The 26,129-nt window shown below is 39.2% G+C and overlaps 1 protein-coding gene across 4 annotated transcripts in view; it reads right to left on the bottom strand.

Moving 5' to 3' along the window:
* UHRF2 (ubiquitin like with PHD and ring finger domains 2) overlaps positions 1 to 26,129 on the bottom strand; it is an 83,754-nt gene that overhangs the window by 55,440 nt on the left and 2,185 nt on the right. For all 4 annotated transcript variants that reach the window (XM_033085629.2, XM_033085628.2, XM_033085632.2 and 1 more), the window contains exons 2-3: positions 11,969 to 12,211; positions 6,494 to 6,756 (exon numbers count right to left, since the gene is read on the bottom strand). In XM_033085629.2, the coding sequence (XP_032941520.1) occupies positions 6,494 to 6,756; positions 11,969 to 12,211 (506 nt within the window). The remainder of the gene's footprint in view (positions 1 to 6,493; positions 6,757 to 11,968; positions 12,212 to 26,129) is intronic.

The raw sequence follows: 26,129 nt of genomic DNA, 5'->3' as shown, positions 1-26,129 counted from the left end.
GCGGGCTCACACTACCGGGTTGGCAAATTTCCAAACTTTGTCCATATATAAGGCGCTCCAGGGTATAAGGCGCACTTCTGGGTTCGGACCAAAATTTTAGTCAAAAGGGTGCGCCTTATACGCGTGAAATTACTGTACTTTAAGTCTGAGTTTCAGGGAAAAGTAACTTCTAGTCTTACACAATGGCGCTGTGTGGACGACACGGATACCCTGAAGGGAGACAACCTGGAAATGAGAGCATCAAAACAGAAGTGTAAGAAGTGTAAGAAATACGCAGAACGCTCAATTTTTAGTACAATACTGCTGTATTACAAGTTTAAGTAATGTGAATATAGTGAAAACCAGGTTTACTTCACTAGACAGCAGACAAGACATGAATGACAAGTCATGCATTCTTTGAAAAAACTTTCCTCAGAAATGCAAGGAGAACACTCACAGATAATTCAAGAAAAATTAGTGAGTAGTAAATTTCAATCTTATTCTCACTGTCCACACAATTTTTTCAGCCAAGAATCAGTTTTAAACAAAAAAAGTTTGACTGTTATTATTTGAGTTGTTCTCTCAAACAGCTACTAGGACAAAAAAGCTTCTCTCCCTTAGCTCATATCCTTTCTAGAGACGTAACACCTAAATGTCTCCTCAAATTATTCCCTTTTCAGTTTGCACAAAGTGTCTACATTGTTAGAAATCAAAGTCTTACAGCTAGTGTCTGTTGTCAAAACCCTCACTGTAATACATACAAATACTCTGACATCACAAAACACACAATACACAGTCAGAAACCTATTGCAAATGGGACAACAACCTTACAAGTAACTGACTTCTTAGAATGAAGAGCAGTAGTGTGCAGCTGCTCCCATAAAATACTTCCAAGTCTGAATGATTCTGGTGGCATGGTTTCTAGTGAGGATATATGGAAAAAAGACATCTGACATAGCAGCTCCTTTACTACTTTAGCATTGCCTCATTATCTATATGAGGTAAAATTTTTGAATAAGTAAACAAACTAATCACTGGTATTAAGAACTGGAAAACAAAATTACATAGCTAGGAGAGGTGCTCCAAGTAGTCACTCAGACTAATTATAAAAAAAGGTTTGTGACTGACATAAGATGAGAAAAAAGATGTGTTAACCCCTCAGAAACAGATTGTCTTAACATTCTGCTTAGCAGACAATATAGTTTTCATTTATCTTCTTTTTTCTGAAATTCTGAACTCTCCAACATAAACAAAAGTAAGTAAGTGCTATAATAAATCTACAGTTATAGCTCCCATAATTTTGTCATGTTTTCACCCATTAAATTCATGTCCTTCAAAAAGAATTCCTTTCCACAGTTCAGTGTCTGAAACTAGAACCAGGAATCTGACAGTATGCATCCTCCTGATTTACAGTATCTCCTGTGTTTGATGTATTTAAAGAAAAAAGTCAAATAACTCAGCTAAACATTCACAAGGGTTAATTGAAAAACACACAGCATACAAAGGAATGTATTTTGGCATTTCTTCACGGAAGACAAAACAGAACAGTTTGCATCATGCACTATCACTAATGCCACCTCTCAAAGAAGCAGGAAATATTTCCTATATCCAGCCCCACCAGGTAAATTTATTTGACTGCTGAATGACAAAATCCAGTAATATTCACCTAGTAAACAGTAGTTTTTAGACATATCAGGAAACAAGAGCACTTCATTGTAAAGTCACATAACCACAAAATTCAGTGCAACTTCACTGTCTGATGTACATAGCTAGAAAGCAAAGTATAAGAAAGAAGTAGTTTGAGAGCAGCCTATAATGTCTTTTGGTCTCCAAAAATCAATGTATCAGTAGTATGATCTGTGTGAATTCTCTGATACAATCTATTCAATCCCAGCCTACTACCTATATCTGAAAATTTCATATTAAAAACTTGCAGTAAACAGACCCATTAAGCAAGTCTAATCTTCAAACCATGTCTTGAGAAAGTAATAGCAAGTTTAACACTATTATACTCTTGACAATCTCTTCAGCTGTAGATGACACTTTCAAGTAGAAAGTGGGGTTTTTTGACCAGGTAGTACTTAGAATTTTTCTCCTCATTGCCTCAGAAGAGTCTGTGCTCTCCAGCTATAAGACTGTGTCTTGCATATTGCTTCAACAGCCACACAGGCTGACTACACTTTTTTGACGTCTGTGGCAACACAGTGAAATCCTAATTTTCTTAATGTGTGTGCGTGTGTATGTGTGTGTGTGTGTGCGAGCATGTGCGCACCTTTAAAATCCAAGGACATCACTCCACAGCTCACATTAAGCATGAAGTCAACAGAAGCAATTAGTTTCCTGGAAGAAATAACCACAGTGTATTTTATGGTGTATGACGCAGGTATTACTTCATGGTTTAAAATAAAACTCTCTGATTGTTATAAAACCTGAGGGGAATATCACCAGCTAAAACAATAGCCTTGAGAAATGTTACCTACACTTGAGTCATACTTAATCTGTACTTGCATAGAAGTTGTCACATGAAATTTCTCATTCTGCAGAAACATCCAGCCTCCCTGTGGCTTCTGCTGAGAGCCTTCTTAAAAGGACAGACTTTATTACAAATGACTGAAACAAGAAAAGAAAGGGAAAGACATTACTTGATTGTAATCCAATTACTTGGGGAAAATCCCTAAGTCTTCATGCTGCTTTGGGGAGCTAATGATCAAGAAACTAATACTTGCAAATTGAGAACTTTCTCCCTGAGAACAAGTTCGCCATAACCAGTGCTACACCAGTAACAAATATGAAATACAATAAGGTAAGAGGAAAGGGCAAATGCTGATATGACACAGCATTGTAGGTATGCCCTTATGGAAGCTACTGAAATGTCCTGTTTCTGATTCAGAAGTGATTCTTAAGCAAGCTGTTGTGGAGATCACCTACAGTTATCTCAGTTAACTTTAGAATGTCAGCATGTGTTGGATTCCTCACAACTCCTTTTAAATCAGGATTCAGCTTTCTTAGGTTCAAGAAAGGTTTACTTCTGCATTTGAAGTCAGTTGCTGGGAGCAGAAGAAAGAAATGTATGATAGTATTGTATGAAACCTGATTGCACATCCTTGACTTCAAAATGTTTACTGGCTCCTTGTGATACTCACAAATGGAAATATGAAATGGAAATAAGGGAATAAAGTCTAAGGGGAGGAAGATACACTGACTAGAACAGAAACTTCAAAATGCTGCCACCAGGGAAAAACCTGCATTCAGAAATTGAAAGCAGATGGACTGTCATGCAGAATTACATAGCCACAAATGGATGCCAAGAAATTTGATACTGCCTGAAGGCCAGCATTGGTAAAACTGGTATTTTGGTCTCTTCTTCACAGGTGAAATTAGGTCTCTCAAAAAAGTACAAGTCTTTTAAACCTTTGCACTTATCAAGAATTGTGACGCCAGTTTAATTGAAACTGAGTTTTGTTCCTCCCAACAGCTATTGGTTTTCTGTCTGCAGAAATACGTGGGCATTATAACTAATGCAGCAATACAGTTAAAGACTAGACACATAGCTGGGGTGGGGCATGATGGTAGAAAAAGTGGAAGAAAAGTGGAAGAAAACCACTACAGAAACAACTCACCAGTGCTGTTATCTACAAAATCAGAGGAATATGTAGTACCTCCTATCTGTGAGGGTCACAGCTGGTAGGAGAACTCTGTTTAGTCAAAAGCCAGTTAGCCCTTTGAGATTATTATAATTAATTCTTGCCCAGAAAGGGTAATTTCTTTTAACTGTACTCTTTGCAAAAAGAACTGTCACATTTTTTCCCTTCACATTCACTGTAACTATATTATTTAAGCAAGAAACAGAAAGAGGAATAAATGAATACCAAGCCTCTCAGAGGAAGAACACTTCTATGAAATCTAAAACTGCATATCAAAGCATTTAGGTGTATAGGACTTGTGATATGTAAATCTAGCAGCAACGCTGCTAAAGCCAGCTTTCTCACTTAAGAAAAGGACAAATGGTGCTTCATCATTTAAGGAAAACTGCTATAGGAGAGCATACCAATCTAGGCGGTAGAGTAGACCAATTCAATGCATTACAAGTGACCTATCCCACAACTGCAACCTTTGTGGTGATTTTTTTTCACTCTGGAAGGATGTAACAGACAGAAAAGCATCAGTTATGATTTGTGAAGTTGTGCGCCTGTGCCCACCTCTGACATATAGTCCTTCCAACGTATTAAAGTGATTTTGATGGCTTTACTGACACCAGGTTTACATCTTCCATTTTTTACTCTATTTCAGATAACGGAGAGTGTTTTTGTGTCATGTAAGAATACCTGTTGAAGGAAACTACAATACCTGTTGAAGGAAACTACAACTTCAGCCACAACATAGCTGAAACTATGTCACCCATGAGAGCCATCATCTATCAGAGATACAAAGGAGAAGAGGTTCTCCAAAACAATATCGCAAGGATAGACTAGAAAATACCACGCAAATTTGGCAGCAAAATGCTTAATCCAAACCTGAAAAACAAAACACCCATGCACAAATAACTGTGCAGGGCACAGTACTCACAGAAAGATACGAAGCTTGAAAAACAGGAGTGAAGAGATAAATTAGTATTTCTGTAGCAGAGAAAACTGTGTGTCAAAGCACACAATGATCTTCCTACTCATCCACATCAAGCAAAGAGGTGGTAGAATACAAGTGTTGTCTACAGACATCAGAGGTAAACACTAATGTATGAAAACAAAGTGGTAGAAGCACAAATGTAGTTACAATAGGAATGTGCATGTTAGATAACGCTAAAAGAAGAAAAGCGAGACCCCAAAAGAATTGTATTAGGAATATCCACCAAATACTTCATCACTCATAAATGTGCAAGCTGCACTTTGCAATAATTTTTCTTTCCAAAAGTTTACACTTCCAATATCTTAGACTGATCAGCTTAACTGCAATGATCTTGCCACAATATGCTTTTGTGCCTTACTTAATTTCACTGGCCAAGTGTATATAGCTGCTATACACAACCACTTCTTAGGAATAAAAAGACTGTCTCCACCCACTGAAAGGCAAGTACACATAAACAGAGGTCAATCTTTTAGTTTAGTAAGACTATACCAAAGAAAAATCAGAACTGTTGTGAAATCTTTTCTACTTCCGTACTTCCAACCAATAAAAAACAACAGCATCTGCAAAAAAACCCCATAATTTCACTGCAATAGTTACAAACACTTACTCAGAAAATTTTGCCCATTGCTAACTTACATATATACACAGCGAAGTAAAATCAGATAATATTAAAGATAGGTCTTTGAAAGCAAATTAATTTCAAGGAAAACTATTTTCATTTTCATCACAATAGCTGACTATGTTATTTTCAAATATCTTTTGCAATATTCACGGAAGTATTTACATTTCTACTTCCACCATTTTAATTCTCTAACATTTTAAGTAAAATGCTTAAAGTCACAGATATGGAATCCAAACTTAGCACTGAGTCAAAAAAGTGCTTTAGATTGTATCTATCACTAGCACTACAAACAAAAAGTGCTCTCTGTAACTCAGACGCAGAGTTACATATTAAAATGTGGAAAGTAGAAATAGCTACTGTAAAAAAAGTGGTTTGGAAATCTACATTTAGTTAATATTTAATATCATTTGCATTCTACCTCAATCTTACATTCCACAGACTACAGTTTTTTACTAATCTCAGTATCAAAAATTTAAAATACTCAACTCATTTAAAATTTTATTTGTTTAGAAGCTTAAGTTACTGCTTTAACACATTATCAGCAAAAAAATTTCAGAACAATTTCTCAAGCAAAAGAAGTGGTGCAAAGCCTGGTCACAAATACAAAAACCTTTCAAACTCAAGGTCTCCCACCCACACAATGCAGGCTCTAGAATTTGTTATGACTAGAGAATGGACAACAAAACCCCAAACTAACCTGAAAAAACCCCACCCTTAATGCCCTCTCTCCAGGTCAGGATCAGTTTTGCGTCCTCAGACATGGGGTTCTCAATAATAATAAATGGCTACTGTAAGTACAGATCTGAAATTTTGTGCACAATTACTCTATTTAGAATACAATAAATCCAAATTAAATAACAACAATTTGCTTCAATGGGAGTTTTCCTTCAGCTCTATTTAGAAGAATTCCATCTTCACAACACACAATTTAAATTTAAAAAAAACCCTTACTTGAAAAAACAAACAGTAAAAATTTGGGTATATAAGTTTCTTTTTCTTATGTCGAAAGGATGTATATTCTTATATAGGAAGGATATTCTTATAAGGAGAAGATAATACTTCACAAATATTTAGATATGAAAAACATCATTACTGCCAATGGATTTGCTATATCCAACTGAAAAGTTTTATAAATTTTTTAGTATTTTTTTTCTTGGTTGCAATATTGAACTTGCTCTCTTTGATTCCAAACTTCTTCAAGAAATTCTTGGTTTATACAAACCAAATAACAATACGTGATGTCCTCAAAATAGTATCAGGAGCACTTACTCATCATACTTGATATGATAAATAGCTTCTTCATCAGAGTCCATACAGTCTGAATAAGATGTGGAAGGTGTACTGTCCAAATTATTTGCATTTTCTCTAGAATGATCTTGATTTAAGTTTCCATTAGTCCTTCTGTAAGTGTTACCACTCTTCCCTTGAGCTTTACCATTCTTATGTCCCTTTGTTGCTCGAGTAACATTTTCTATATGAGCTTCAAACCAGGCTCCAATGTTGATATCACGGGCATCCACCAATTCATTTATCTAAAAGAAAAATTCAATAATGAATTTACGCGTGTTTTATAAAATAACAATTAAGAAAAAAAAAAATTAGACAACTTACTGGGCTACTGCTTAACTTCGTCATCAGTAAAACAATCAACTACAGTAACAAGTAATATGAAGTCAAAAGTACTTTTTTGCACTTTCAGTGTTTTATTACTCTCCCTTCATTAAAATCTAATATAAATATAACTTATATGCAACTTTAAAAAATAACACTAACTTTTTACCCCTTCAAATCTGGAAATTAGCTCGATGTCTTTCACTACCCTTTCCTCTTGTTTCACCAATTGCTCTTTACAGCTATGAAAAGCACACACACTATTAAAATACTAGCTCAAAACCAAAGGATTTATAGACCTTCCTGAGTCTCCAACCTGCAATTATTATTTAATTTTCTACCTTTCTCTCCTACAAGGTTTTTTTAATCATTAAAGACTCAAGGAAAGATAGGAAAAAAACCTAACAACATTGCCACCATAGTTAGCCAAAATGTTATGACTGTAAGAAATGAAACTCATCTCCAGAATTACTCCCTTCTGCACTCACAGTATTACTGGTATTAAGCAACCAAACCATTTTACTATTCTAAATCATGTTGTATTTTCTCAGGTCTTCAGATAATAAACAGATGTTCTTTAGTAATACAGAGAACACTGAAAGAAAAGGTTTAAAAACCACTTCAACAATACACCAACTATTAAAAAATTATTACAACAGAACGAGTGCAGATAAAAAGTCTTTGTTTATCAATGAGACACATGCAGATATGCATATACAGTAATTTCACGACTATAAGGCACACCCTTTTGACTAAAATTTTCCCCGGAACCCAAAAGTGCGCCTCATAGTCGGCGCACCTTATCTGATGGACAAAGTTCAAAAAATTTGCCTATCCGGAAGTGAGAGCTGCGAGTTGCGGGGGGAGCCGGTAGGGCCATGGCTGCCAGGTGGAGGCAGGGTGGAGTGGCGGTGGGCACGCCCCGGCCCCGTGGAGGTGGGACGGCCTCTACACAGGCACTCCCCGGCCCTGTGGAGGCGGCACAGAGGGGCAGCGGGCATGCCCCAGCCCCACCGGATACAGGCGGGCCTTGGGGCCCGCGGCACCGCCCCTGCCGGGTACAGGCGGGCCCGGGGGCCAATGGCTGCCGGGTTGAGGCGGGGCCTCGGCCAGCAACCGCACAGAGAGAGCTGGGAGAGGAGCCTCGCTGCAAAAAAAAAGTGCACCCTATAGTCCGGTGCGCCTTATCTGATCTACGAAGTTGCGAATTTTGCCGACTCCCAGGGGGTGCGCCTTATAGTCCGGTGCGTCTTATGGTCGTGAAATTACTCTATATAAATACACATATATTTAAGCCACAGTCTTTGTCATGCACTAACATTGTGCCAGACAGACACTTACTCTCAGACATTCCAAAGGCTAATTTCTAAGATATGAATAAACTTATTGTACTGTATTTATTGTATGAGCAAAACTCAGTAAATTTTAGTATTTAGAGTGAAGCAGTCCTTCGGTAGCTGAAAGCACAACTGGCAGCAGTTTGAGCTAACAAGTTTAACCCATTAAAGGAATACTTCCTGTATTACTCTTGCCACTCCTCTTCTTCAGATAAACTCCCAAACGATGTTTTTGTTCTTCTGTGTATGTAAAATACCAATGTGAATTTTTAGTTTTACTTTCCTAGAATATACAGTATTCAAAGTACAGCTTATTACCAGGATGACAGTTTCAGCCACATGATAAACAAATTGGAGAACGACAGCCTTATTTTAAATTTATCAATCTAAAATATAAACAGTGAATTCTGGCACTTCTAGAAGAAACCTTCATGAAGGCATCCCTGTGCAATCTCATATGTTTGAACTAGTTGAAGCTCAAAGTGGTGCTTTACTTCCTTTTCTCCTGAATGAGATACATGCTATTAAGGATTCCCCACCTGTTGCTGCTTCTTGCAACCAGTTATGGAGTGCCAAAGAAGCCAAGTCAGCCAAGTTAAAATCCATCAGATCCAGATCCAAAACAACAAAAAATTTAAAAATAATAATAAAACAATACATCAAGGCAAACTCCCACAATCATTCCTCTGTAATACATGTTTTTGTAATTTGATGTGAATAATTACACAACATACTTCCCATGCACGCAAAGAATAAGAGCAAATAATTATTACCACAGACTTCTGAGGAGCATAATACAACTATTCTATGTGAGTGATGTTTGTTTTAAGAACTGTTTTATTGGCAGCTATTTGTGAACAGTATTAAAGAAACACTGATTTCAATTACAGATTCCATTTCTATGGTTTTTATTCCAAGCTAGGTTCTTGTCTAAAATGTTTTTACTTAAGTCAGTGTTTTTTGAATGAAAAATTGACCATGTGAGAATCAGAAAATTAAACACACACATGCTTCTGTATGAGCTGTGTTTTTTTTAACATTCCTGCATGCCCAAACCACTGTTACTGTAACTGCTCTCCTGCAACTCATCCTGTTATTCCTCTTTTTGGCTTGTTCACTCATACCAAGTCCATCTTTATTGAAGCTTATTGAAGCAACAGGAGGAAGGTTCAGGATTGCCTGTGAACAATGCACTAACCACAGAGTGTTAATATGTGTCATGACAGAAAGTGATAGTAACAGAGATCTGATAGCACTATAAATACCTATATACATATATGTTAATAAATAGTAATACATACTAGTAAATATCCATATATACTAATAAGTACCCATTCAGCTATAATAATAAATATTCCCAAGCATTAATAAATATTTATGTGTGTGTGTGAATAAATATTCCCAGGCCTGCTTCAATGCAACTGGGAGGTACAAACCCCACTCAGGGGAGGAGGAAAGACAATGTCTGTCAATCTGTCCCAATCAAGTAGAGGTGTTTCCCCCCTCTTTCTTTTCTCCCAAAAATACCCCTTCTATATTATAATTTTTGGTCCTACCCAAAAGGAGCGATTTCATGTTACAGGTGGAATTGAGATAAGTGTGGTCTTAGACAAACATGTTCTCCTTTCATCTGCATTCCTAGGTTCGTGAAAATTACTATGCAAAAAAGGACTTACAGTAATTTCACGAACACAAGCTGCACTGTTTTGACCAAAATTTTGCTCTCATACCGTGAAAGCGGCTAATATTCAGGTGCGGCCAATATGTGAATAATTTTCTGACATTTTCAACCCTGGGAGTGCAAACCAAGTCAGTGCAAACTGCAAAGTCGAGCTCCTGCCAGTAAAACCCGGCATTCACGCGGTTGTTACAAATTGATACTCTGTTGCACGGCAGGCGGAGCTGCTCTGTGTGGGCAGCACAGGGGGTGGGGAAGGCGGGGCAGCTCCCTCCTGCTTGGCCCTGCAGCTCGGGGGAAGCAGGGACAGCTCTTTTCTGCTGGCCCCGCGGCTCGGAGGAGGCAGGGAGAGCTCTTTTCTGCTGGCCCCGTGGCTCGGAGGAGGCAGGGACAGCTTTCTCCGCTTAGCCCCACGGCTCGGGGAAAGCAGGGGCCGCTCTCTCCGCTTGGCCCTGCAGCTCACGGGAAGGCGGGGCAGCTCTCTCTGCTTGGCCCCGCGGCTCGGGGGGCTCCCATCCCCACGTGCCACCGCCGCAGGAGCAGGCAGGCTCCATCCCCGGCTCCCATGGCCGCCGCAGGTGCCGGCGGGCTCTGTGCTCCCCCTGCTGCCGCGGGGCAGCGCTGAGCCAGGGTGACCGAGCCCAGTGGTGGTGGTGGCCGGCCCCGAGCATCCCCGCCGAGTGGCAGCGCCGAGCTGGGCCACCCAGCCCTGTCGGCAGCCCCGAGCCCTCATGGTCCGAGCTGAGCCAGTAAACCCCGCCCTGCCGCGGTTCTGTTACTAACTGGCAACTTTGTTGCATGCGGGTCCTCGCTGCGAACACAGAGCGGCTTATACTCGGGTGCGGCTTATTTATGGACAAAAAACGAAATGTTTGCCAACACCCAGCCATGCGGCTTATACTCAGTGCGGCTTGTATTCGTGAATTTACTGTAATTAAGATCTTAGTAACTTCTAGTCATAATTTACAGTTGATACTTCGGTCCATCTGCTGAGGTGGGAGTAAAGGCTTTCTAACCTCTCTGCCTGAGAGTCTTTGCACACATCCTTATCTCCATAAAGCAAACAGATTTCTAGCAAGGCTTTTTATAGATGGTGAAGGGAGACTGACATTTTGGCTGGTGCAGGTGCTCCTCTGCGTCCCACTGAAACAACACAGGGTCATGTAGCCTCTGCTTCACTCCAGACATCACTCCATCCTTAGACCTTGCTTAAGCCAGGTGCAAAATAAGCCAGATAGAAGCCCAGCTCATGGTTTTCTCAGCCAGATTTGTCAATTCTTGAAGGACTTAAGGCAACACTCTAGCAAATCTTCTCATTTACAGCAACCTCAACCTCCTTTTCCTTCTCTGTAACTGTGGACATTTTTCAGCAAAATAATTACTGTTAAAGCTATGTCTTATGTAAGAGAAACACCCACAGAAGAGGTGAAATGCTATCATTTCCTACAGATAGATACATACAGATTTATTAATATCTTCAATTCTTCACACATTCACATACAAACACTTAAAAAGGTAGCAGTCTGGAAACTGCCCCTTTTCTGTTTAAATTAAACTTCTGGTACTCTGATGTAATCCTTCACAACAACATTGAAAAATTCAACAAGGTAAAAACTAAATGAATACCAGGCATGTAATTCCTAAAAAACCTACATTAAAAAGGGTATTACTACATAACATATAGCTTGAAGAAATTGTGTATTTCCACAATTTATCTAGTTCTAATGCAGCACTGAAACATTAGTACTAAAACAGTTATTAGGCAAGCTTGAAGAAAAAAGAAGGGTAAAACTACAACTTAAGACATTTTCGTTATTAGCTTCTTTTGTCGACAAGAAAGTATTTGTTTCACAGCTACTCTAACTTTTTCAAGAATGTGTTTTGAAGAACACAGTGTGTCAGAGATTGAGAGCTGAAAAGTGATCTTGGTCCAAGCGACATGCTTAAGACTCCCCAAGTGTCAGTTTAAATTATGTGAATTTCATTTAAGCCAAATTGGGGAATCAAATAATGCAATAAAGCAATGAGGATACACTCTTTGATACAATAAAACAATACCTTTCTAAAAATAAAATTACATCTGAAGGAGTGAAGCAAGCTTTTAGAGTTTGTACATACCTTGTACAATCCAATGCCAGGATCAATGAGAAACGAGCGAGATGATGTAGATGGCTGACTGGGTGATCCACTATTTGTTTTTTTTACTTTGTTCTTGCAGTTGGAAACAGTACAGGGATTGACTTCTCCATCCTGATCTGTCACAGATGCAGTGGTAGGAGCTTCAGAATCAGATCGTATCAAAAGCTGAACTATGTCATTTAGTCCAACATTGTAGTCAAATAAAGTGTGTCCATCTTCTAGCTGTCAAAAAGAAATGTGTACTTGTAAAACTCTACCTTAAGGTACCCACTTCTTTTTATGGGCAATAATTGCCCAGATCAGAAGAGGCAAGCCATATCTCACTGATAAATAAAAACCTACGTCTTGAGTATATGAAAACACAAAGTCCCCAAGCTAACTACAGCCATTAATTTCAATGAAAATCACTGGAAGGCTTTAAACTAGAAACAGACATCTCTACAGACTGATGTCATCTCTACAGTTAAGCTAGGAAACTTCAAAAAATGACAAGTTGTGCACTAGGAAATACAAGAAGCAGTACTGTTGCTTTGCCAGTTAAATACTCTTAATGACCTAGACCATATTTGAAGCAGAGATTAGATTCACTTGAAATTAGAATGCATTGCTTAGAAATAGCCAAATTAGTATTAATTACACTTTACTTCACACTGCAGTGGAGAAAAACAGTCCTGACTAAAACACTCATGTCTTTCCAAACTATCCTAGCAACAAAAATTATCTACCCTTTTTTTCAAGAAAATGTGTTATTTTCAACACCAGTTGACGTTTCATAAATCTTTCAAACAGAACAGTTTTCATAAGCTTATGGGCAGTATCTGTAAAAGCAAAAGGGGCCAAGAAGGAACAGAAAAGAAAAAAAAAGGAGCACCTCTCTAGTCTCTCACTAATAGTTTTCTCTAATGTTCAAACAATCTCAGGATAGACAAAACCGGAATCCATGTTTCTTTCTCCATCCCCTCTGTTTTTTCAAAACAACACTACAGGTTAGGGGATAGTTACAAATAGAAACTGACAGTCAAGCAATGAACAAGTTCTTCTTCCATGAACTTAAAATCTGGCAAAAAAAATGAACTCTCCGTACTGCTGGTAACTGATGTACCTGATAACTGCAAACAGTAAACAGGAGTATCCATTTTTGGAGTCAAAGCAAATGAAGCTGACACAGTTGTCTAATCAACAGCTACAGGAAAGTACCTTACTCAGCTGCCCATTTTCGTACCAGTTCAACACACAACACAGAAAACGATACTGAAAATTTTCATGCTGTAACTATTAAAGAAATGCAAGTCTTAAAGCAAAAATCTCCAGTAACCAAGACCACCTCATATGACTGGGCCTTTAGGCTTAGTCCTTCATACTGAGAAGTAAGACACTTACAGTAATTTCACAACCATAAGGCGCACCGGACTGTAAGGCGCACCCCCGGGAGTCGGCAAAATTCGCAACTTTGTAGATCATATAAGGCGCACCGGACTATAGGGTACACCTTTTTTTTGCAGCGAGGCTCCGCCCCCAGCTCCCTCCACACGGTTGCTGGCTGAGGCCTCGCCTCAACCTGGTAGCCATTGGCCCCCGGGCCCGCCTGGACCTGGGCAGGGCGGTGCCACAGGCCCCCGGGCCCGCCTCCACTTGGCAGCCATGGGCCCCTGGGCCTGCCTCCACCTAGCTGCCGCGGACTGCCGGCTCCCCCCACGGCTCACGGCTCACACTTCTGGGGTGGCAAATGTCACAACTTTGTCCATATATAAGGCGCACCGGACTATAAGGCGCAGGGGTCGGGGTTCTGGTTTCGGGGGAAAATTTTAGTCAAAAGGGTGTGCCTTATAGTCGTGAAATTACTGTAAGTAACAACCTTTTCTATCCCACCATGTTGTAAGTTCACATACTTATGACTCTTTCACAAAGGGCATAGAAGTGTTTTTGCAGCCTTATTAAATCCAGATTTGGGGGCTTTTCACACCACAAGTATTTCCACTGTTACTAAGCTTAAGGCATTACTCTTATATTCAAAGTACAAATAAACTCAAAACAAAAACAAATAATGATACTGCAAAAACACACTGGAGAGGATATCCACATTGCTACTGCTTTTCTGATCACTACTTCAGGCCACATTTAAGACTAAGCCCCTCCCAAGTGATTTTTCTTGGTTGCACAATGGTCAAAAAGTTTACCATGTATCTGCAAAACAGACCAATTCCGAAATAATTAATAAATGGGATGTTACTGAACACACATAACTTCTCAATTTTTCTCTTCCAACTGGGCTGTACAGGCTATGGAAGAGATTACAGTGTAGTTCCTAGAATCCCATGGTATGAGGAAATCTTCCGAAAGTCAGTGTGTTGGAGAAAAAATGATAACTTCGCTCCTGGTAGACCAAAGCATGTGAGCAACATGCAGATGAGAGTTTTGCTCTCCTGCCTTTGTTCCTGCCCTCTCAGGACAGGCCCTGTGCAGGCTGACAGAAGAATAGTATGAAGTACTGCATTTTAAAATTTAGAGTTAATTCAGTAAAGACATAAATCTGAGAACCCTGAATTATCTACAATAGCTGAGTAAATATCCTGTGTCTAGTCTTTGCAATCTATTCTGCATATTCTATTCTTGCAGATTAATTAAGTCCTCTCTATCAGCACAACAGGTAAAAAAACCCACAACTTAAAACAAAAGACAGAAGAAAAGGAATCTGTCCAGGAGTGGTTATATTTAACATAAACAGAAACAAAGACATAACAAGGTTAGGCCTTGAGTAAGAAGCTGCCTTCCCTAACAACACACGCACACACATGCTACCATGCCCAGACTACCTATTCCTGCACAACAGTAAGAGAATTCTCCTCTCTGTAGGCATTCAAAACCTACCTGGACTCACTCCTAACCTGTGTAAAGTTGCCCTGCCTTGGTAGGTATGTGTTGGACTAGATAACCTCCAGAGGTCCCTTCCAATCCTGAATACTCTGTCATCTGGTGAAGCCAGCTTTGATGAACATGAACTAAATGGTCAGCCAAACAAACTGATGACTGCAAAGTTGTCTAATTTACAGAACAAATTTTTTTAAAATTAGACCATCGAATGGTTGAGAAAGTGGTTGGATGCCAGCATCCAGAGGGTAGTGGTCAATTTAATTAATCTTCATTAATGACGCACACAGTGGGATTGAGTGCACTCTCAATAAGTTTGCAGATAACACAAGCTGAGTGGTGCAGTTAATACATCTGAAAGATAGGATGGCCACAGGGACCTGGACAGGCTGGAGAAGTGAGTCCATGGCAATCTCATGAGGTTTAATAAGATCAAGTGTAAGGTGCTGCACCTGGGTCAGGGTAATCTCCCAGTAGCAGCAAAGGCTGGGGGGGATGGACAGATCAGAACAGCCCTGCTCAGAAGGGCTTGGGGGTGCTGTGGGTGAGAGGCTGGACATGACCCAGCCATGGCACTCCCAGTCCAGAAAACCAAACGTGTGCTGGGCTGCATCCAAAGCAGTGTGGGCAGCAGGGCAGGGAGGGGATTCTGCCCCTCTGCTCTGCTCTGGTGAGATCCCACCTGCAGTGCTGCATCCAGCTAGGGGTCACAGCACAGGAATTACAGTAATTTCATGACTATAAGGTACACTGGATTATAAGGCGCACCTTTTTTTTGCAGTGAGCATCCGCGCACAACAAAGTAACCAATAAGAAATGGAATCGCGTGAGCCCTGCCGAGCCGCATGGCCCCGCCCTGGCCCCATGGCTCGGTTCACTGTTCGCACTTCTGGGTTGGCAAATTTCCTAACTTTGTCCATATATAAGGCACACTAGATTATAAACCGCACTTCTGGGTTTCGATCAACATTTTAGGCTTTAAGGTGTGCCTTATAGTCATGAAATTACTGTACATGGACCTGTTGGAGTGAGCCCAAAGGAGGCCAAAAACATGATAGGAGGGATGGAGATGGAGCACATCTCCATAAAGAAATTGAGATTTTTCAGCCTGGAGAAGAAAAGGCTTAAGGGTCACCTAATTGTGACCTTCCAGTTACCAAAGAGAGCCTACAAGAAAGATAGAAAGGAATGTTTTACAAGGGCATGTAGTAAGTGAACAAGAAGCAATGGCTTCAAACCTGAAAGGGAACAGGTTCAGATTAGATATTAGAAAGAAATTATTTTCAGTGAGGGTGGTGAGGCACTGGAACAGGTTGCCTCAAGAAGCTATGCACGCCACATTTCTGGAAGTGTTCACGGAGAGGTTGGATGGGGCTCTAAGCAACCTGGTCTGTGAAAGGTGTCCGTGCCCATCGCAGGGCATTTGGAACAAGATGATCTTTACAGTCCATTCGAAACCAGAACATTCTAAGATCTGCCAAAGAGATTTGATTTTTCCTCTCTGTTTTTATTATTTATACTCTTCGAAGGAATATTTTATTACACTAGATTATTCTATGACTAGTGAGGTCACACTTAAGTCTCAAAGCACAGTAACAGACATAAGATTACTCTAAGCACACTTCACACGAGGCAAGTTGCAATGCCTGGCAAGGTCATAGGGAAGAGTTCCTGTATGAGAGGAAGTATGTTCCTGATTATGAGCAATTGTATAAATTTAGACCAAGTCTATACACTGCAACAGTGTCCACTTCCAGGAACAAAGTATAGTACCATAGGAACTCAACCAGTAGAATCAATCACCTGGCTTTTTGACTTGCAAGAATTGAGATGTGAATCTGCAGCTATACCTATGCCTAGCATCAGTGAAATCCTTGGAGTAACAACAAAACAGTTTAAAAAGATCCATTTCACACAGGAGAACAGAACTACATGATGGTTTTTCTTGAATTACAACAGACAATTTTATCCCTGAGGTGGGTTAAGCACTGGTCTAACCCCAATACACTCACTAGAATTATTTATTCTTCTTTTCTTACAAGATAAGAATTAGGAGATGGGCAAAAGCAGGCTCAAAACTTTAGAGTATAAATAACACTTTATTAACAGAACTAAAAGCAAAATAATAGGAAAATAGAATGAACTTTCAAAACACATCTCCTCCCCCCAACTCTTTTTCTACTGACAACGTAAAGAGATAAAATTTGTATTTTCAGCCAGTTTACCACTTTTGAAATAATCTTTCTTCAGTTCACTTAGGGAGAGGAGTCTCTCCTGCCATGCCATGGAAACTCTTCCACAAGAAATAGTTCTCTTGTGGTTTTAACTTTCACGAATAGCAGCCACAGAGAAATCTGCAATTGTGAGGTCCCTCCCACAGTTTGGTAGCTTTCCCACAACTACCATGTCAGCTTACTGGGGTGCAATGTTAAGGATGAGCTGTTCTAATAGAGAGACAAAAGTTCCCTCCTTTTATCTTGGGAACAGAGGTAACTAAGAAGATTCCCTAAAAATATGTTTGCCTGAATTGTGCTTCAAAAGAAAAGAAAAAAACATTACATGTTTACTAAGCATTAAAGGTCACTCGTCATTCACAAGTTTATATATACAAATAAGAAACACAGTCACGTAAGTATGAGATAAACCAATCTACTTCAACTCAGCTATGATTTCTTAATGAGTGATTAGAACATGTACTAGAGCAAAAATAACTGAACAGGCAATTTCATTTACGAAATTTTACTAGCTCTTTTGATCCTACTGTCATAAGAAAAAGATGCATTTGTTTCCTTAGCAGTAGATTTTGCTTTCAGTTTCAATTCTTCTAAATGACTGGCATGCTTCAAAAGCTTTGAAGGCTTCATTAACATATTCTGAATAAAACTACACTAAAGAGCAACTAGCTTTACTGTATCTAACACTCTATTGCTATTCTAAACACAAGTAAGATAAACAGACTACATCTTTTAAATGTATTTTCATCATTGTGTGTTACAGACACTATCAATTTCAAAATATTCCTACAGAAGGTTTTTATAAATACTTAAATGTAACACTGTACTCATTTACACTACTACACAAGAACAGCTGCAGCAATGCAATACTGGAATTGATACCTACCTACTATCACTGTTAGAAGAACTGTCTTGAAACATCATGCCACAAATTACTTCAAAAGCATGCAGAAGCTGCACTTACACGAACATGAATAATCATGCATAATGCGGCATGATACTGCATTACTTAGGTTAAAAAAATTTGCCTGACAATTTATCAATTACTATCACATTAACTACAAGTCCCAGTAGAAGGTCAGCAATTTATGGCTTCTACAGCATATACAGAGACCTCCAAGAAAGTACGTAATAATTCTTACATCTTAATGTGTGATCCAGGAACGAGGTGACCTTAATCCAGCCATTTCATTTGACAATCAAGATCTTTAGTCACTTATGAAAGTGTGCCTTTAAGCATCTTCTGATGTTTTCTTTTCCAAGAAATGTGCCTGTATCTAGCGATACAAATGAAATAAACTATAATGAATGCAGATGAGCTTTTTAACATACAAAGTATAATGAAAAATTAAGTGCTATCAATCTTATTCTGCACAGGCATTACACGAACCCGGTAAATTTAACAGGAAATGTGTAAGGGTAAAGATCTTCAAGCTCAAGTTCAGTAAAAAACCTTGGTTAAGAGTTTGTTAGGAGTTATCCAGAGGATATTAGCCTGAAGAAATCAAGAACATGCAACTTCCAGCTGAGAACTTACTGAAATCAAGCAAAGTGGACTTCCAGAATTTCATGTATTTTTCATGTATTTCCATTTTCAAAAGTTAGGTTTCCAAAACTAATTTTTCCTGCCTGAAGAAGGCTGTAGGAATTGAATTCCACTGAGCCATTTAAACATGTCTCTATCTAGCACCTAGTAACTGAAAACTTAAAATCAGCTTTTCAGCACGTAACAGTGAATTTTGGGCAATGAGATCAGCTCAGGACAAAAAAATTCAATAACCCAATTTTATTACCCAACACTGGGTCCTTAGTTTACGAACTTCAGCCATTCTCAGAGTGTGCTCAGTTTGCTTACATTTTCAAAGCTAAAAGAGAACCTGACCAGTATTTTTAATTTCATATGGAAAAATTGCAACCTCCATGTAGATTCTATTCAAAAGAACGCTTAATGACTCTGGTACCTAGAAATACATATATTAACCACATTCAGAGTAGTGGGCACATGGTCAGGTGTTTACAGGAACTGTGTAGTGACACTGTTTCACATGGAAGTGCAGTTGTCACTGTCTCAGCTACAGCAGAGACAACAGCTAAATAAAGAGGGAATCTAGTAGCTAACCACTTAAGAAAGTTATTGTCTTTACAGATTTAATATAGGGTGTCTTCAAGTGTATACAACTCCAAAAGATTCACTTCCTCCTCAAGCAACTGTAGTTTTAACAGTATTTGTTACAGGTTCCATACAGTCTGCTCTATCAAAAATTATTTTGTCTGGTGATCATTCTACTACAACATCCCATATTCTTCTGGGATGTTCTAAAACATGGGACAGTTTTAATGTCAACAGTGATGCTTTTTAGACATGCATCAGTAACTGCTGAATGTCCAAGATTTTTCCAGCCCTGAACAATGAAACTCCTCAAACAATCCATTTTAAGAGGACAAGAAGGCAAATATCTTTAAGCAGAGACTGCACACCAACGAGGTCTACAGGCTCCTTCTCACATGTCTACAGCAGACCAGTTCTGAAGTGTGAGCTTGACTATACTCTCTCCACATTTAACTGAGGTTTTCACATACAGACTCTGCAGTCACAAACACATTCTGTTCCTACTGGTTTTCCTCTGGTACTCCTGCAAGTTTTCTCCTAACTCTCCCCTCATTGCTGCTGGCATTTTTAGCAGAGATCTTAATACAAAACAGAAGGCTACACCTACTAGTCTTACACAAAAACTAACTATAATACAGACTTACTTTCCTAAATAGGAAACAACTTCTATCATGCTTGAAAAGAAATACCAAAGAAACCATGGGTCACCCTTAGGAAAAAAAAAAGAAACCATAAGTTAGACTTACTAGTGTTTTTTTCCCCAATTTGGATTTCATGGTTTGCTGTTAAAAACAGATGCAAATGACAGATCATACCCTCATTTCAAGAAGGAGAATTTACTCATCGATTGAAAAGACAACCAAAAAGACAAAATCATTGCTCTGCCTTTGCTCTCTCTTTAGAGACACACGAGTAGGCGAATTACCTGGACAACCAAGTTCTCTGACAGGCTCTAGATCTATATTCCTCCAAAACAGCATACAGACAGACCACAACATTTTGTAACCCAGTAACTGAAGAAGTTATTCATGTCTGGAGAATATGGTCCAAATTAGACTCAGCTTGGTCAATTGCTTGCCACATGACTCACAAGAATGTTTGAAGATGTGATGCCACCAAAACTATGAACAAGGTCACACACACTAGTTTTTATATCAGAGAATATGCTCCCTTTTGACTGCTTATGTGTGTTACACAACAGCTAAGGACCTGGCCTGGACACAAGGAAAAAGCCAGTCATAACACTGGATAGTATCAAATGACTTACTATCAATTAACCATATCTTAAGCAGGTATCACAGTCTCAAGAGAGACTTCCACACTCTCAACAGAAAGCATACAGCAAAAAGAATTCCTAAGTAAGAAGAATATGAAAGCTTCGCTTCCATATTCTAAAAAAATGCTTTTCTACAACTTCAGTTACAACCAAAGAGTTTGATCGTATGAGAGTGTAAATATGCTGTGTTTGTTCAGTTCACCCAGAGGAAGTCTGGCATGCTACAAAAAGCCACACAACACAGGAACAAATTACAGAATCTTGTTGCTGACATGGTCTGCAATTATACATCAATCCTGGTACAAACATAATGATAAATGTACGTTAGTCGTCTTCATACTCAATAAGACTAGCTTTCTCTGAGAACACATTTACACTTTTCCTGAAGCTCTGTACCTAAAATTAAAAACAAAAGCCTACATTCTCAAAAAAAAAAGAGGGTTTTACACCTTTTCTAAAAAAGTACAGTAATTTCACGTGCATAAGGTGCACCCTTTTATCTAAAATTTTGGTCCAAACCCAGAAGTGCGCCTATATATGGACAAAGTTTGGAAATTTGCCAACCTGGAAGTGCGAACCCGCAGCAGCCCCGAGTTGAGCCAGTAAACCCTGTGATTACACGATTCCATTACTAATTTGTTACTTTGTTGCACGCAGATCCTTGCTGCAAAAAATGTGCGCCTTATACGCCAGTTAATGTAAGGACAAAGTTTGGAAATTTGCCAACACCTGGAAGTGCACCTTATATTCGTAAAATAACTGTACACGCAGAGTGTATAGGTGGTATCAACATATTTTACCTTTTGACCTGAAATAAATACAATCCAAAATAGATTTCAGTGTAGAAGATTGGTACCAACATAAAAACAGCTGAAAGCCAAGAGCTGCAAGAAAAGACTTCTTGACTTTATCAGAAGACCATGGTGAAGGTAGTTGCGTTCAGTCTCAGCTAATGACTTCAGGGGGTTGAAGTCCGCACCTCTTCCAAGCTAAACTTTTAAAAAGGCAATTTGTGTTTTGAAAATTATTTATTCCTTTTTTACTGAGATACAGAAAAAAATGTTAATTTAGATACGGTAGTTTCTTCTTGGATGCAACTCTAAACCCCATTAAAGGAACATTTGCTCATTAATTTATAGATGGAAGTTAGAGCATTAAGGTTTCTCTTCTTTAGCCATTCTATGGCCCCTTCTAATTAAGTAAATGAAAGTTCATGGTGTCTTCTGGATGCTTTTTGGGATTATTCGATACTGTCATTGAAAAATAAAAAAAGTAAGCATGTCAAAATACAAAGCTGCATAGAGATCCTCAGCAGCATGGAAAGAATCATCTATCCCTGCACTGATTAGGTGAGAAGGGTCAAGTACCTCCTGTATGATGGTATGGGCTTCTATAGCAAAGGCAAGTGAAGTTCAGCAACAGTGGTGCCAGCGAGAGCAAATGGTTATCTGCAGCTTGTGAGGACACCTGTAATGAAGAACTGGTTATTATCTCGAGATTCTATAAACAGCAGAAGTCTAAAAACCACACCAAAAACCCCCAATAACCAACTACATTTTTACATAATTTTACAGTTAAATCATTAAGTGGAGAGATTTAATTAATAGCTTTTAAAGAAGAGAATCCTCTCATAACTTCCATTTGTACTATCAATGTCAACATTTGATAACATATTATAATGGAAAATTCTCATCATCTAGTTGTCAGTGTAGGCCTTGCATGAGGTGTATTGTGCATCTAGAGAGATCTTTATAATATAAAATATATTAATTTTCTAAGAGCTTCCAGTCTAATTTTAAAAAGTGCATGTACTAAACTATCCTAAGTTACATGACTCTCAATGTGCAGCGTGACTCTTGGGGGCGTCCTGCACAGGATGAAGAGATGGATTCAGTGATCCCTGTGGGTCCCTTCCAACTCAGCATATTCTGTGATTCTGGGAGAAAATATACATGCCATGAAATACAGAGCTAAAGTTGGCTGCAATTTCTTAGAGGTTACATAATGCTGTGTCAGGTTCCTAAGACTTAAATAATACATACAAAACAGTATAAACTATTCTGTTTTCACCTATGCTTCTCTGCTTTGCCTTCAGTCTATTTAAGTGCTTTAAATAATAAAGACAATTGTACCTCAGAATGGTAAATTGCATTAGTAGCTTTACAGTAACAAGTTAACAAGGAGATGATCTCAGCAAACCTCTGCAATCATATAATAAAAACTCACTCACAGGCCTACCAAAACTACTATAAGGTAAGTTTTGAGTATACACCATGAATTCACTATGCTGGGAATTTCAGCAAGCAGTCTGACCATATCTGACCTGAAGACTCCAGATGACTCTTATCACACTACAGAGCTACTTGTTACCACCTTCATCAAAGAACAGCAATTACAGAAATTTCATGATTACAAGCCGCACCATTTTGTCCAAAATTTAGCTCCCAACCCGGAAGTGCGGCATACACTCAGGAGCGGCTAATATATGAACAAACCTGGAAGTGAGAGCCTGCAAGCACGGCAGTGCTGCTCGCCCCCGACAAGCGCAGCGGTGCTGCCCAGCCCTGATAAGCGCAGCAGCGCCGCTTGCCCTCCGCAAGCGCGGCAGCACCCAGCCCTGACAAGCGCAGCAGCACCGCTCGACCCTAACAAGCAGGGAAGCACTGCTCACAAGCACAGAAGCACTGCTCACCCCCTGCAAGTGCGGTGCTGCCCAGCCCCAACAAGCGCAGTGGCAGTGGTGGCCGGGCACACTGCTCTCCCACTTCCTGGCAGCTGCAGCGAGCGGGGCCGGGGCTGCTCCCTGGCGGCCGCCCCGAGCAGGGTCGAGCCAGCAAACTCCGCAATCCTGCAATTCTATTACTATTTGGCAACTTTGTGAAAGTTGCACATGGATCCTCGCTGTGAACGAAAGAGCGGCTTACAGTCCAGTGTATCTTATATATGGACAAAGACCTCAACGTTGCCGAAACCCCGGAAGTGCAGTTTATACTCAGTGTGGTTTGTAATCATGAAATTACTGTACTTCCCTCCTAAGGTTTCTTCAAACTGTCTCTCTAAAATAAAAAACTTAACTGCTCCAGCTTAAGATTTCTCACCCCAGATTTCTGCCTGAAGCAGATGGGGTTTGGACAGCTTCAGCTGAAAATGTTTACAATTTTCCAAGCAAAATAAAGCTGGGAAGAGTCTATGCTAAGAAACTCAATTGTTCTATGAATAGGCTTAGCACTCCCATTCCTGAGGGAAAGACTTCACAAGTATTGCTTTTCTGGCCTTCGGGGAAATTCATTTAAGTTGTAACTATTACTGTATATTGTGTATTACTGTATACAGTATACAAACCTGAAGTTTAGAAGCTTACACTCACATGAGATTCTACCCACTACTCATGTGCCAGCCCAGGTTATCCAGAAGCTACAGGTCTCATATAATAAAGGCATGCCCTATTGCCAGATTTTACTGTGTGTTTTACTGAAACTACTTTACCACAAGCATGCAAAGCTAAAGCTCTTCCACTCCTCTTACCCCTCTACTGTTTCAGTTAAATTTTACAGAAACAAAACCCTAAATATTTGGACATTACAGCATCAGTCTGACAAAGCAAGTTTCAAATATTCAACTTGCACAGCTAAGTAACTTGATGCATACTACCATACTTCTCTGTGCACAAAAGCAGAGCTGAATTTCTTCTAGTGAAGTAGGCCTGATTTGCAGCAATTTTCACTTCAAGAAAATAAACAGCTTCAATATTCTCACCTCCTCTTGCTGACTTCAGTCTCTCATGAAACAGGTTAGGAATGGTTTCCTCACCAACAAGATGAATGACTTTGAAAGTCGTTTCAGTCACTGACTCCTACATATATTGGCAAAAAACTCTTTGGGCTCCAATGTCTTTTTTCCCCTACTTTTGTATGCACTATGGAAAAGATACTGAGATAACCCTGATGAGGGTTTTTTAACAGCAGTCATTTACAAATTTTCACTGAATTCAAATTCCAACAGGGTGGGATAGGATGATAAGAGAAGCTAACAAAAGACATTAGTTCTTATCTTCCAAAAAGAGTAGATACTGCTGAAATACAAGAGTTTTGCACTTTTAGTCATAGACAAAACGTAAGTAGGTATTAATACTCTTTCAGTCTTACAGAAAACCTTAAGCTCTCTGGTAAGTTTCCAAATTTAAACTTCCATGTATTTTTACTGCTCTATTTTTCCGGCATTGTAACAGAAAGAAACTAGAAATCCCACAATGACTATAACTTAATTCTACAGAAAATCTGCTCTGGTAGGTCAAAATGCTAAGATATCGCCTTCATTTTCACAAATAAACTAAGAATTTGTATTCTCAAGAACAGCTTCACATGCTTTCCAATTAGGAGAGAGAATATGCTGCTGGAAATCAGACTGTCATCTTGCTTCTCTGAATTCCTCTAAGAATGAGTTTACTCAGAGTTAACATATAACACAGAAAAATATTAGTCCATAGTGGGCCAAGGTTGAAATACATTTTATCCTAGCATAAGGAAGTATTTGTGGTCCTATAGGAAAATTCTTCCAGATAATCATCCACAATCTTCAAGAGGGAAAGCAAGAGACATCACCGCAGGTTGCTATGTTCAGTAGACTTCTCTGGATAACTGCAGAGTTAAGAATAAAAATAACTTACAGCGATAGTTCCACCTCCATCTAGAATAAGCCTTGACTTCTGTAGCTAGTAGAGTCATTCAGCTCTGCAGCAGAAATGTGGAGTCCCAGAGAGCACAGGATGTCCTGTACATGTTATAGAGTAACACTATCTTGATCAGCCTTTGGGGTCACATGAGAATGGTAGGTCCTTCTTCTACCGCTTTTCTGGCAATAAAAGATGCCAACCTGTTCAACAATGTAGTGCTGTTGTGTCGGGCTTTTTTCCTTTTTCACAGGGGAAAAAACCCCCAACACAACAGTAATGCAAAGTACTACATTAATAACAACACTAGGTTTCCTCCAGTAGTTCTAGGATATATTAACCCTTAAAAAAAGACATGAAAGGTACTGATCACTAGAGTTCTTGCATTTGTCTTCGAAGATCAGACAACAGCAAACTACAGTATAATACAATAACTGGACAGAGACACTCCTAAAAAACTGCAAAATAATGGCTCCAGCTCAAAATCTTAGTTGAAACTGTTCTCTACTGCAAGCTAAAAACACCATACTGTTGAAATTCAGCCCATAAACAATGAGTCACTTAGGTTTCTACATCTTTATAACCTCATATACCTCTCATTTTTAGGAGGACATTACTTAGCCAGGCTTCCTACCACTTGCAAGATCCAAGGATTTCTACACGTTCCCAGAGAGACTACAGTAAGCAGTATTCAGTAGCAGGATCACGGGTTCTCCTAGCAGACTGCACAGATTCAATAATACTGAGCACTAACCAGATAAAATAACAAAAGGATTTCATCCAGATAATATTTTTTACAGAACATGCAGAAATCTTCAGGGATTAAGTTTTCAGCTCAGTATACTGTTTTCTGTTCATCTCACATTCAACTAAAGTAACCTTTTTTTTATTCTTAATATAAAATAAATACTATTTTATTTTATCACAGCCCTAAGATAATAAGGTTATTCAATTTCATGCTCTCAACATCCAGTTTTACTTGT

This window comes from Catharus ustulatus, chromosome Z (assembly GCF_009819885.2).
Source record: "Catharus ustulatus isolate bCatUst1 chromosome Z, bCatUst1.pri.v2, whole genome shotgun sequence".
NCBI lineage: Eukaryota > Metazoa > Chordata > Aves > Passeriformes > Turdidae > Catharus > Catharus ustulatus.
This window is presented reverse-complemented; position numbering and strand designations above follow the sequence as displayed.